Source organism: Oncorhynchus gorbuscha, linkage group LG10 (genome assembly GCF_021184085.1).
Source record: "Oncorhynchus gorbuscha isolate QuinsamMale2020 ecotype Even-year linkage group LG10, OgorEven_v1.0, whole genome shotgun sequence".
NCBI classification, from domain to species: Eukaryota; Metazoa; Chordata; class Actinopteri; order Salmoniformes; family Salmonidae; genus Oncorhynchus; species Oncorhynchus gorbuscha.
Genome location: NC_060182.1, coordinates 89,120,185 through 89,134,144, shown reverse-complemented (window position 1 = coordinate 89,134,144; position 13,960 = coordinate 89,120,185). Strand labels below are relative to the sequence as shown.

At 43.4% G+C, this 13,960-nt stretch overlaps 1 protein-coding gene and 1 long non-coding RNA gene across 4 annotated transcripts; one reads left to right on the top strand and one right to left on the bottom strand.

The window, feature by feature from the left end:
• The first annotated feature begins 320 nt into the window (after window positions 1–320).
• On the top strand, window positions 321–3,870 carry LOC124046702. Its single transcript, XR_006841051.1, has 3 exons — window positions 321–537; window positions 3,427–3,485; window positions 3,750–3,870. It is a non-coding gene; the product is annotated as an uncharacterized LOC124046702 (long non-coding RNA).
• LOC124046700 (F-box only protein 30-like) lies at window positions 3,318–13,909 on the bottom strand. 3 transcript variants are annotated; one of them, XR_006841048.1, is made up of 5 exons: window positions 13,716–13,909; window positions 9,111–11,319; window positions 8,460–8,654; window positions 8,166–8,262; window positions 3,318–7,875 (listed from the first exon to the last, which is right to left on the bottom strand). XR_006841048.1 is itself a non-coding variant. In XM_046367396.1 (4 exons), the coding sequence occupies exons 2-4, from the start codon at window positions 11,259–11,261 to the stop codon at window positions 8,230–8,232; spliced, it is 2,379 nt and encodes a 792-aa protein (XP_046223352.1). In that variant the 5' UTR covers window positions 11,262–11,319; window positions 13,716–13,909; the 3' UTR covers window positions 8,077–8,229. The 3 variants fall into 3 exon arrangements, 1 of the variants encoding a protein (XP_046223352.1); XR_006841049.1 differs by lacking the exon at window positions 3,318–7,875 and adding an exon at window positions 7,884–7,912; XM_046367396.1 differs by lacking the exon at window positions 3,318–7,875 and having other exon boundaries at window positions 8,077–8,262.
• Window positions 13,910–13,960: the final 51 nt, after the last annotated feature.

The following is a 13,960-nucleotide window of genomic DNA, read 5'->3' as shown; positions in this document are numbered from 1 at the left end:
TTCTGTTTTGTTGGGATAGGAATAGAATGTGTGGAGACCAACTTGATTCATAAATTTAACAACTAACCATGTTTCATTATTGTTAATCATCTATCCACAGTCATTGATTCATCGTGCAGTGCAGTTCAGTCCAGGCGATCACAGCCTTCTCTCCTTGTGACAAAGGAATTAGAACAATCCCTTGTCCTTGTGCACTTATTGGTAGAAGTGCACCTTGTGACCATTTCTTATTGGATGTGCCCATCCTTTGTTGGAGCCAATCAGTTTCCCTGTATCCAAGAGAAGTGAGCATGTTGAGCTATTTCAATCCAGCTCGGGTAGTTGATATAATAATTCCTTATTTGAAAGGTACAGTAGGGTAAATATCTACAGGCAAGAGATCACGGTGCACCTGACTTACCTGATAATGGTTTTGGATTTGTACGGCGGAAGTTTATACTTGTAATTATAACTTTAAAGATAAGATCTAAGTACACTGAGTATACGAAACATTAGGAACACTGCTCTTTCCATAACCTACTGACCAGGTGAATCCAGGTAACAGCTATGATTCCTTATTGATGCCATGTATTAAATCCACTTCAATCAGTGTAGATGAAGGGGAGGAGACAGGTGAAAGAAGGATTTTTAAGCCTTGAGACAATTGAGACATGGATTGTGCATGTGTCATTCAGAGGGTGAAAGGGGCAAGACAAAAGATTAAAGTGCCTTTGAACAGGGGTATGGTAGTAGGTGTCTTTGAACAGGGGTATGGTAGTAGATGTCTTTGAACAGGGGTATGGTAGTAGATGTCTTTGAACAGGGGTATGGTAGTAGATGTCTTTGAACAGGGGTATGGTAGTAGATGTCTTTGAACAGGGGTATGGTAGTAGATGTCTTTGAACAGGGGTATGGTAGTAGGTGTCTTTGAACAGGGGTATGGTAGTAGATGTCTTTGAACAGGGGTATGGTAGTAGATGTCTTTGAACAGGGGTATGGTAGTAGATGTCTTTGAACAGGGGTATGGTAGTAGGTGTCTTTGAACAGGGGTATGGTAGTAGATGTCTTTGAACAGGGGTATGGTAGTAGGTGTCTTTGAACAGGGGTATGGTAGTAGATGTCTTTGAACAGGGGTATGGTAGTAGGTGTCTTTGAACAGGGGTATGGTAGTAGATGTCTTTGAACAGGGGTATGGTAGTAGGTGTCTTTGAACAGGGGTATGGTAGTAGATGTCTTTGAACAGGGGTATGGTAGTAGATGTCTTTGAACAGGGGTATGGTAGTAGATGTCTTTGAACAGGGGTATGGTAGTAGATGTCTTTGAACAGGGGTATGGTAGTAGATGTCTTTGAACAGGGGTATGGTAGTAGATGTCTTTGAACAGGGGTATGGTAGTAGATGTCTTTGAACAGGGGTATGGTAGTAGATGTCTTTGAACAGGGGTATGGTAGTAGATGTCTTTGAACAGGGGTATGGTAGTAGATGTCTTTGAACAGGGGTATGGTAGTAGATGCCTTTGAACAGGGGTATGGTAGTAGATGTCTTTGAACAGGGGTATGGTAGTAGATGTCTTTGAACAGGGGTATGGTAGTAGGTGCCTTTGAACAGGGGTATGGTAGTAGATGTCTTTGAAGGGGGTATGGTAGTAGATGTCTTTGAACGGGGTATGGTAGTAGATGCCAGGCGCACCGGTATGTGTCAAGAACTTCAAAGCTGCTGGGTTTTTCACACACAACAGTTTCCTGTGTGTATCAAGAATGGTCCACCACCCAAAGGACATCCAGCCAACTTGACACAACTGTGGGAAGCATTGGAGTCAACATGGGCCAGGATCCCTGTGGAACACTTTAGACACCTAACATGGGCCAGGATCCCTGTGGAACACTTTAGACACCTAACATGGACCAACATCCCTGTGGAACACTTTAGACACCTAACATGGACCAACATCCCTGTGGAACACAACATCCCTCCCTGTGGAACACTTTAGACACCTAACATGGGCCAGGATCCCTGTGGAACACTTTAGACACCTAACATGGACCAACATCCCTGTGGAACACTTTAGACTCCTAACATGGACCAGGATCCCTGTGGAACACTTTAGACACCTAACATGGACCAACATCCCTGTGGAACACTTTAGACACCTAACATGGACCAGGATCCCTGTGGAACACTTTAGACTCCTAACATGGACCAACATCCCTGTGGAACACTTTAGACACCTAACATGGGCCAACATCCCTGTGGAACACTTTAGACACCTAACATGGACCAGGATCCCTGTGGAACACTTTAGACACCTAACATGGGCCAACATCCCCGTGGAACACTTTAGACACCTAACATGGGCCAACATCCCTGTGGAACACTTTAGACACCTAACATGGGCCAACATCCCTGTGGAACACTTTAGACACCTAACATGGACCAACATCCCTGTGGAACACTTTAGACACCTAACATGGACCAACATCCCTGTGGAACACTTTAGACTCCTAACATGGACCAACATCCCTGTGGAACACTTTAGACACCTAACATGGACCAACATCCCTGTGGAACACTTTAGACACCTAACATGGACCAACATCCCTGTGGAACACTTTAGACACCTAACATGGACCAACATCCCTGTGGAACACTTTAGACACCTAACATGGACCAACATCCCTGTGGAACACTTTAGACTCCTTGTGGAGTCCATGTCCTGACGTATTGAGGCTGTTCTGAGAGCAGAAGGGGGGGGGAGGTCCTGATGTTTTGTACACTCTGTGTATATTATCAATTACAATGTTTTACAAGAGCATTTATCTCCCTTGATGTTCCCTTGAAGTCATTCAAAGATAATGAAGTGTATTCACCAATGAAAGAACATACAAATATGGTCCTGTGTAGCTCAGTTGGTAGAGCATGGCGCCTGTAACGCCAGGGTTGTGGGTTCGATCCCCGGGACCACCCATACGTAGAATGTATGCACACATGACTATAAGTCGCTTTGGATAAAAGCGTCTGCTAAATGGCATATATAATATTACCACTAATTGATTGATGGGGGGAGGGGGGGGGCATATGGCGATTGTCTATCAGAAAATTCTGATTTGCATAACAATCCAGTTGGATCACAGTGTTATTGGAGTTATAGTGCCCTCGAGAGGTCAAAAGTATGTATAGGTTCCCTTCGCAAGCAAATCAGACTCTTCATGGATACCCTGAACAACAAGCTTGGGAGAGGAACCACTTTGGAGTTTCTTTCAGGAGCCAATGATTCACATAAATTAGTTTATTTCTGTTTTGTAAGATTTATTGAGAAATGTAACTACTATATACTACAATATCTCTCCCCAGAGATGTTTTGGTTGGATTACAGCAGTAGAGATATTGCCCATTGATTGTGCAGTGAGACATCATAATTCACTTAATTTTTTGCATTTGTTACTCATAGAGTCTCCAGGACATCCTGTCATGTCCAAGGTGGTTTCCAAAGTTTCTTCTGCTGCTAAGGTAAAGCTAATGGAACCAGAGTTGTCTTCTCAGTTCTCTGTACAGAGATAGTAACAACCTCCCAGTCTTATATGTACAGATGGATATGGGGGAGGTCTGTGAGCAAAACATAGTTGGCCACGGTTTGAATGCCAGTCAGTGATTGTCATATTGTCTGTTTATAGTCTTTTTTTGGTCATTTTGATTTTATTTTGTTCTATTCCATAATTGTTGGACCTTTTTATAGCCCAGTTCCGGTTTCTAAAGATGTTCCTACTTCCGCAGGAAAGGAGACCCTGCTACCAGACCTCACCGATGGAGACCCTGCTACCAGACCTCACCGATGGAGACCCTGCTACCAGACCTCACCGATGGAGACCCTGCTACCCGACCTCACCGATGGAGACCCTGCTACCAGACCTCACCGATAGAGGCCCAACCTCCTCCAGTCTCGCGCACACCTTTAGCAGCTGAGACTCGACCATCAGTCAACATGATGCTGTTCTCGTAGAAGATATTTAAACCATGTTGTAGCAAGTAAAGAACAACTTTTATTGGTGATGAAAATGCTGTTGATGATACACAGTAATGTGAAGGAGCTTTTTACACCAGGGCCGCTAAAGCAAACTGAACAAAACATGTAAAAGAGTAAGACACCGCGGGAAAACGTTTTCGTATAGCAAAAGTAACGCGTTAAAGCTAGAATCCTTAGATGCTACATCAATTTTTAATGATACCCATTGATTCTTGAAGAATTCAACTTATAAATGCCTCATGAACTTAGTTCAGCTGTCGTTCCCCATTAGAACCCCAAATATAAGCTTGTTTTACTCAAGTGTTTGTAAACAATATAAATGTAAACAAACACTGTATAGCCTCAAAACATTGGTTAAAACTATCATTTTGAAACCATGGATGGGCAGTCCTTGCATCCATAGATCTATGAATTTGAGCGGTTACATTTTTCCAGGTTCACCCCTCAGCTTTTGACCCTTTGTTATTGTTTCAAGTAAGGATTCTAGCTTTAAGTGCAAAATGTACCATAAACTTCATTGTAATCTGGCAGTATGATTTAATCTCAAACCTTTTTTCAACAATGTGTTATTTAACTACAGTTTAGTAAACTGGGCAATACATAATCACCTCTTTATAACAAATTGTTGAAGAAAAGTTTCAAACTAAATTACACTGCCAGATTTACAATGCGGTTTATTGTAAAATGTTCATTTAACACTACAGAAATGTAGCCTCTTGTTTAAAGCTGTCATTTCATTGTTGCAAATACTACCATCAAATGTAGTCATATACAGATAATCCCATTGTATAGAGGCACACACACAACCGCTAGAAAGGTTATTGTAGTGTGAAAAATAACCTTGCATTTTATGGATAAATCATGTTCTTAAGAATGACGGTTAATCTCTTCACTCACATGCAAAAAAAAGGGGGAAATAAATCTGACTCGAGCAGAAACATGTCTAGCCTGGTCCCAGATCTGTTTGTGCTGTTTTGTCAACTCCTAGTCATTGGTCATCAACGACCATCAGACTTGTCTTAGCATCATACAGATCTGGGCCCAAGATATGTGGGGATGATCAATAGGTTCCAATCAGACCTGAGAACAACCAGACCTAGACCAATACTAGAACAGACCTGATTGGACCCAAGTGATCAGTCAAGTTGCACGGCTGGTTAATGAATAGGTCTTTATACTGTATGTTGTCAAGGCCTTCTATAAATCAATAAATTCACCATATTAGCATAAAATAAATATGTTGTAGAATATGTTTTTAAGAAATGTTTTTTTTTCTATGCAGAGCCGTGGTTGTGTCCATTCAGATCTATCAGCTGTAGTTAAATTGACCCGAGACCCAATGACAATCGAACAGGACCCGACCCAGACCCTAAGGAAAAGTTTGAATTTTAGACCAGTTCAGGTCCTGGGTATTCAGGTGGACCCACGAAGGCCTTTACCTTTGAGTGGTCTATGTAATATTGGTGGCATGTTAATAACATCCTGAACTACACCAAATAATAGTCAAAAACAAACTCCCATTAAAAAAAAAAGTGTTGAATGGAAGAATACTAAACACGCACAAAATGTGTATCAAACCAAACAAGCGTGGATTATTTCACCATATCAAAATGTTTCAAACTATTCATCCGGGGTGTTTCATCCTAATGCAACGTTTGCACTGATCCCCCCCCCCCCCAAAATGTAATAAAACACACAGGGAAGAACAAACAGTACAGGGATTCAGAGAAGAACTTGAAGTAAAATAAATATGTACTTCCTTTTAAAAAGAACAGACGCAAACTGTGCCCTTAAAATCCAAAGCGTTTCCAACCCAATCTTAAACCCATGAACTGAGGCGGGGTTCAATTCGATTGTGCTTCGCCGACAAAGAGTCATTTAAAGGTCATTTCCAATTGAACCGAATTATACAGTGTTTACTGTGAATGTGATCTCTGTAAACACTGGAAGATTATCTTTTAAAGGCACATTTTCTTCAAGCTGCGATCGGATTGAATCCAGGCCTTAGTTTCATTAACACCATCTTTAAGACTGATTCATTAAATATTGCACTCCACTTCCAAACCCAAACAGAATTTCAACTCATATTCAAACCGGAAAAAATCATGTCAAATGATGGATAGGTTATCGATCTTTTGAGGACATGGAATTGAATGTGTCAGTACCAACATGGTAATAAAACACATCAGTAATACTGAACGGTGTATCAGTCCTAGAACTAACCACACTCTATAACCATGACAACAAAGTGGCTGTTCCATGTGAAGAATGATAGATAGATTAGTGCATGTTTTACACATAAACCAGATTCACACTACAGAGCCTGGTTTGGCTCGGCCCTATAGTGTCAATCTGGCAATACAATACAAGTAATGGCCAGCACTATTGATGCAGTTTCATGGCAACTACCCAAATGGCACCCTAATCTCTATACAGTGCAAAAAGTTGACCCCGGAGCATCAAAATTAGAACACTATATAGTTCATAGGGTGCCATTTGGAAGGCAACCATGTTTTACAAACCCCGAGACACAGCAGGCAACTTCTGAACACAGTGACTATGTAGAGCCAAGAGGAAAATACAAAGATGAGTGTTTTTATATGATAACTTATAGACATGCCCATGATTGAATGATGATCAGTCTCCATACTGAGCAACTCTAAATGATCAGAACGTTATGCCAATGTTCCCGGACCTGCAGGAGTCACTGATCTATAACAAGTATTCACACAAATGGTTTTCACAGAGGTAACATTGTTCTCAAATGAGGAACAGGAGATTGGATACAGAAAGACAACCAATCACCTTAACTCAAACAGTCAACATTGTTGTCCAGCCTGATACTGATGGAGGTTGAGTTAGGCCGCGATTCATTCTGACCTACATTTAAAAGGTCATTTCAAATAATTGAGCGGACATCTGCAAAGTTTACCTTTAAAATCTGCGTTGTCTACAAGCGTGATCGCATTAAATAGCTACACTGACAATATCTTAACATGATCCGCTGACTCAAAAGTAAATGGCATGATCCGCTGACTCAAAAGTAAAGGCATGATCCGCTGACTCAAAAGTAAAGGCATGATCCGCTGACTCAAAAGTAAATGGCATGATCCGCTGACTCAAAAGTAAAGGCATGATCCGCTGACTCAAAAGTAAAGGCATGATCCGCTGACTCAAAAGTAAATAGCATGATCCGCTGACTCAAAAGTAAAGGCATGATCCGCTGACTCAAAAGTAAAGGCATGATCCGCTGACTCAAAAGTAAAGGCATGATCCGCTGACTCAAAAGTAAATGGCATGATCCGCTGACTCAAAAGTAAAGGCATGATCCGCTGACTCAAAAGTAAATGGCATGATCCGCTGACTCAAAAGTAAATGGCATGATCCGCTGACTCAAACTCAACAAAATTCATGATCACCCTAAGTATATAAAACCGTGCAAGACGTTGTAAATCGCTCTAGCCGGGGGACAATGAGAAATCGACTCATTAAAAGATCCCCATCAGATCCCTCTCATGACCAGAAATCAAGTCTTTATCATAAGTTAAGGCTCCATTTTCTTTTGTTGGCAATGCGGCACAGTACGAACTTCGTTATCTTATAAAAATAGAAAATGTAATGTCAAAAATATGTTTTATTTACACATTGACAGAGTATGTAAAAGTTAAATAATATATTCAGTACATTGGTAACAAGAATATATAGTGCACAAAACATTAAGAACACCTTCATAATATTGAGTTGCATTGCGGCGCCCCCAAGAACAGTCAATTCATCGGGACATGGACTCTACAACGTGTCAAAAGTGTTCCACAAGGATGCTGGCCAATGTTGACTCCAATGCTCCCCACAGTTGTGTCAAGTCGGCTGGATGTCCTTTGGGTAGAGGACCATTATTGATAGACACAGGAAACTGTTGAGTGTGAAAAACCAAGCAGCGCTGCAGTTCTTGACACAATCATACCGGTGCGTCTGACTCCTACTACCATACCACATTCAAAGGCACTTAAATATTTGGTCTTGCCCCTTTCACCCTCTGAATGACACACATACACAATCCATGTCTCAAGGCTTAAAAATCATTATTTCAACTGTCTCCTCCCCTTCATCTACACTGATTGAAGTGGATTTAACAGGTGACATCAATAAGGGATCATAGCTTTTACCTGGATTCACCTGGTCAGTCGGTCATGGAAAGAGAAGGTTTTGTCCACTCCGCGTGTATGCATATCAAATAGGTTGAAAACAATTCCGTTTTTTTTCCTGTCAGGACCGGAAGAGAACGATAGCAGCATTTTGTATTTGCTTATCATAGAGCAGTGAATCCTGGGAGTACTTCTGTAAGAACTTACTGAATTGATTGAAGTGAACTACGTCCATAATAGTACCCTAACGCTTACATAGTGCACTACTTTTAATACCCATGGACTCCAACCCTTTTATAGAGTTACTCATAATACCGGCTTGAGGACTGAGCGCAGTGAGCGTCCCTCTTTGGTGAGCTCTCTGGATAAGCACATGCAGGGCAGAGGGATGGCCTCGTCCCGACAGGTGATGGTGTTAAACTTGCACTTCTTCAGATGGTCGGCCATACTGGTGATGTTGGCAAACTTCCACTCCTTCACTGTACCGAAGGCTGTGCTAAATCGCCACACCTGGTTCACAAACAGAATATTATAAACAAATGAGTTCTCATCCAAAACGATAAAGCCGTTGATATACTATATGTCATACTGTATTCCTGCTTGTGTTTGTCCTTTTGCAATGCCAAGCCTTTAATCTAATTGACAATTTTGTTGAGACAGGACAACCTGCATTCAATGGTCAGCAAATAGGTGTGAATTCTAACTTTGAAATCCCCACACATCTCAGACCGTCGTACTATTCCATGGATCATAGATTTATGGGAAAATTACACTAGATGAAATTCAATTGAGCATTTATTTAACTAGGCAAGTCAGTTAAGAACAAATTCTTATTTACAATGACGGCCTACACCTGATGACACTGGCCTAATTGTGTGCTGCCCTACGAGACACCCAATCACGGCTGGTTGCGATACAGCCTGGGTACAGATGTTAATGCACATGCATACACAGTAAGTGACTAACCTTGTTTTGGATCTGCCATGAGGATGACCCATCAGGCCTTCGTGTGTTCTCCCAGAGCAGCACCACCATGCCTCTGGACTGCAGTAAACTGCCACACACATCCCTCATTGTCCGAGAGACCCTGGAAAACTGGCACAGGCTGAAGCCATCCAGGAAACTGGCCACATACTGTTGCAGCTCGAAGGGCAAGGAGCTCAGGTGGTCGCAGGTGGACCCGAACCGACAGGCATTCCTGGGGAGGGTTTTATCGCCGTACTGGGGAGGCATGTCGGGCTGCACCCCAAACGAGCCCAGGTGTCTGTCATGGATGATCCTGGAGCCCTGAACAGAGGGACAGAAGCGTCTCTGGGAGTAGGTGCAGCCGTAGTAGGCCAGGGGACAGCGGTGCTCCAGCCAGCCGTTCAGGCCGGCGTGGATGTCCCCGTGAACGTTTTTGAAATGCGAAGAGAACTCATCCCTGCGGAACAGCTGTCCACACACGAAGGTGAACATGGTGCGCTGCTTGGTCTGGTAACGGGCCACGCACTCCAGAACCAGGTCCAGCCGGAGAGAGTGGAAAGGGCTGGGGTTAGAGAGCTGAGGGCTGGCGTGATCACAGGCCGACGCGGAGGCGATATCCCCCACCATGGTGTTAGTGGCCAGTATAGCCGAGGGGAAGGAGAAGGTCTGGGTACCAAAGTCGACGTGGTAGCCGTCTACAATCCTGCTGTCTGAGATGCTGCGGCCCCCCGGGGAGTCCCCCAGACAGAAGAGCAGTGCTGCCGTGATCAGGTCGATTCCATGGAGCCCCAATGGATCGTCAGTTACCTCCAGGTCTGAGGTGTCCACTGACTTGTCCTCCATTTTGGCTCTGAACAGATAGGGGTCAGACATCAGAGCCCTGCGCCCGTTAAATGTAAACACACTCATCCCTCTGAGCACCTGGAGGTTCTGAAGTTTCCTCTCCAGCCACCTGTCTTCTATCTCCAAGGGCAGATGCTGGAGCATGTTGTACGGCTCCAGATTAGGGAGAGGCATGGGAAGAGGCAGGTGGATGGGTAGTGGTGGAGGGTGGGGCCCAGAGGTCTCCAGGGGTGCTACTATATTAGGCATGGAGAGATAAGGCATCACTAGCCTGAAGTCTGAAAACCTGTTGACTTCAGAGCGTCTGGGTGGTGATCTGCTCAGATCCATCCACTCACGCTGTCGCAAGTGATTTTGGTTGTCTCCTGCATGGTTGAAACCGTTACTGAGAGGAGGACAACCCACCTCAGCAAGACCCATCACATGGTCCTTCTCCACTTCCTCTGGAGACTCTATCCAATTGCTCTCGTCTCCCTGCCCGTCTGTTCCAAATCCACAGTCCACTCCGACTCCGCCCACTGCTCCAAGCTCACAGCCCGACTCTGTGTCACTTGCCTTCATCTCTACATTCTTCAAATCATTATGATTATCATTATCGCTGTCCTCTCCCCTATGGAGAACCCCTTCTCTCTCACCGTTTTCAACATTTACACTGATCAAGTCTATATCCTTGGCAGTTCTGAGGACGGCCAAGGTAGCTGCTAACTTTATTTTGTGTACCTCACTATAAGACTCATCATCATCTTCCATTTCAACCACTCCATTAGTCAAAGCAGCAGCCTCATCCATTTCAACCGTTCCATTACTAATGTCAGTCTCTGGTACACTTGACATTACATCAGCGATCTTGTAACACGTTTCCTCAGCCGATTTACTAGATCTGTTCTTTGACGTGTTGGTGGTGACTCTAAGAGACTCCAGTAGCATCCTCTGATCTTGCAGAGCCAGGGCCATGTCTAGCTGCTCCACCACTTCAACATTGCTCAAATGCTCATAGGACTTCCTGTCTGAATAGCTCACAGGCCAACGGTTCCACTCCATGGTGCAACACACCACACTGGCCGGGCACGTCTCTAGGTGTTTAGCCATCTTAATCCGGGGGATAGTGAAAGGGCACCCAAATCCAGTGTTGAGGCAAGGCACTCTTTCAAACGGGCATAGTAAATGATGCTCCTCCTCTTTACAGGAGTGGAAGACTGCCCCACAGATAAGAGGACAGCCAATGAGATCACAGGACATACCAGTCTCTGTGCGAATCATACACCTCCGGTTCACACAGTTCAGGCAGTGGGCATGGAGCTCCTCCATCTTTGTTGTGTTGATATTCTGGATGTAAAAGGGTGTGAGGGGTTAGGGGTGATGTGGCCTGCAATAATGAGGGGAGAAAAACATTATTAAAAACATGTATTAAATTGGGCAATTTAGGTCTAATTAAAATAGACAAAATTAAGTTCAAACACAGTCAGTTTATGAATATAAAAACCAACCAGGCCATGTCCCAGTTGCTAGAAACATCCTGTCCTGTTACATTATCCCACTGACCGGCTCTCTAGCCACGGAACATGTGGCAATGGAGTCTCGTGCCTTTAAAAGGCTTGCTGTTTCTGCAGTCTCAGACGGTTTCTGTTTACTAAATCTCCTCCGCTGCTGCATGACATTTCACGACACCCATCTTGGGTTGCAGAACACAGTCACACCAGTTCTAGAATATAACCTAAAGTACCACGGGGTTCATGACCTTTGACCCCAAGGTGAGGCTGTACGAAGCAGAGGCCAGTTCAGTGGTCTCACCAGAGACAGAAGAGGAAGCGAGACATCTCACGTGCTCTCTTTTCTGGTTCATATACAGTAAATGAACTAAGCAGATCAGAACCAGCTGTTATTGCATTGGTGCATATGGGAGAGCCACTTAAGCAGACAGGAACTGCAACATTTTCTTTACAACTGTAAAAGGTTCAGAGTGGGACATCTTAATTTATTCACCATCTTTGGCCTCACTAGCCTGCTCATAGCTTGATAATGACAAAGTTTGAAGATTATTATAAGCAACTGTCGGGCCAACCATGACAGTCTAAGGAGAAACGTTGCACTGCTGGGCGTGGATGGCTTGACAGGCCTTGAATGACTATAAATACAACAGCAGGATAGGATTCCATTTTGGAATATCTGGTCATCCATGAAAGTGGCATATAATGAAAATATAAAATACTAGAGATGTGTTTGCAATTATTATTGGACATATACAGGTAACTGCCAAAATAAAAGAAACACTAGCATAGTGTCTTAATAGGGTGTTTCCCACAGAACAGCTTCAATGCACCTTGGCATAGATTCTACAAGTGTCCAGAACTTTGTTTGAGGGATGAGACACTGCTTCAGAATCTCCCATAAATGTTCAATAGGGTTGACTACTCCCCCCCCCCCCCCTTTCTGACACCCAGGTGCAACACGTGTCTTCTGCATGCCTGGTATATATCTCAACCTGGATGTCAGCCCTGTCAGCCCCCAACACCTTCCCGCTCAAAGACCTATCCATTACAGTTGACAACTCCACAGTGTTGCCCTCCCAGAGTGCAAAGAACCTTGGCGTGACCTTGGACAACACCCTGTCGTTCTCTGCCAGCATCAAAGCAGTGACTCCCTCCTGCAGGTTCATGCTCTACAACATCTGTAGAGTACGACCCTACCTCACACAAGATGTGGCGCAGGTCTTAATCCAGGCACTTGTCCTCTCCCGTCTGGACTATTGCATCGTACCCTAGAGAAGTTTTAAGTCGTTTTTTGGGGGGTACTGTACTATTTATATTTTTAAAATAATGGTGCTGTCTAGTTTACTTACCAAAAGGAATGTTTAAGGATGTTTACTTTTGATACTTAAGTATATTTAAAACAAAATAATTTTAACTCAAGTAGTATTTTACTGGGAAAAGACGTCATCTGTATGGGGCAGTTTAAAGAGTCCCGACGCTCAATCTGAACAGTAACGCACGTCGCTTGCGCTACGGTATTGGAAGCATTTAAAGGACCTTATCGTTCATATCAGCGAGAAATCATGAAGGAAAAAAGAGTTTAATTGATACACACCTTGATAGGGTTAGAGTTCCCACAAGGCCATATATCCATGTTACAGACATTATATACAGAAAACAGACAGAAGACATCACATCACCTGTGCTAATTAGACTACTCTGAACACTTGTGTGTAAAAGTAACTCAGGAAGTCCACCCTACAGCTGTATGGATCTGTGCATTACTGCCACAGAAATTGTATCTGTTTTATTTGAAGGATTCCTTATCGGTGATGAAAGCCATGACTATTGACGTTTCTAAACGTTAAAAACACAGCATCGAGACTGTACTTCACATTATTAGCCATTCGTGGGCGAAGCTAATCACTGATAACTACTGTGGTTCTATTGCTAACAAATATGTAATTAAACATGGTAGCAAGCCAATTGGCTAGATGATCACAATGGTGCAGTTAAAATGATAGCCAGCCAAGCATGCTACTGCATGGCAAGTGGTATGTCAGGCTTAGCGGCTTCAAATAGAAAATAACGATGTCTAGACTAGCAACACCCGCCAGCTCCCATCTGTAAGTCTACTTTAACCGTAAATTAGCATTGCTAGCTAGCGGCTAACAAAGACCCATGTGATTTAATTACAGGTAAAAAGGAGTTTGAAAATTCACTAACGATAACTAGCTAAACGAGTACTATAGCTAAATTAGCTGGTTACTGTTACTTGGCAAAGTTGGCTTACCCGTAAGAAAAAAGACACAGCAAATGAGTCTTGTCTTTATATTCGGCAACAACACCAGCCACACACAATAAAGTAGTTCGGCAATGTTGTAGCTGTTAGACAGTTACAAATAATCACGTCGTGTCTTTCGACTCCAGTCGCCGTGTTGTAAAAAGCAAACTAGCTCATCTTTTGGAAAGCTGCTACAAGTGGCGCTAGTTGATTACGTCATCATGTAGAAAAGTTTGGCTGGAGACGTGCGCCTG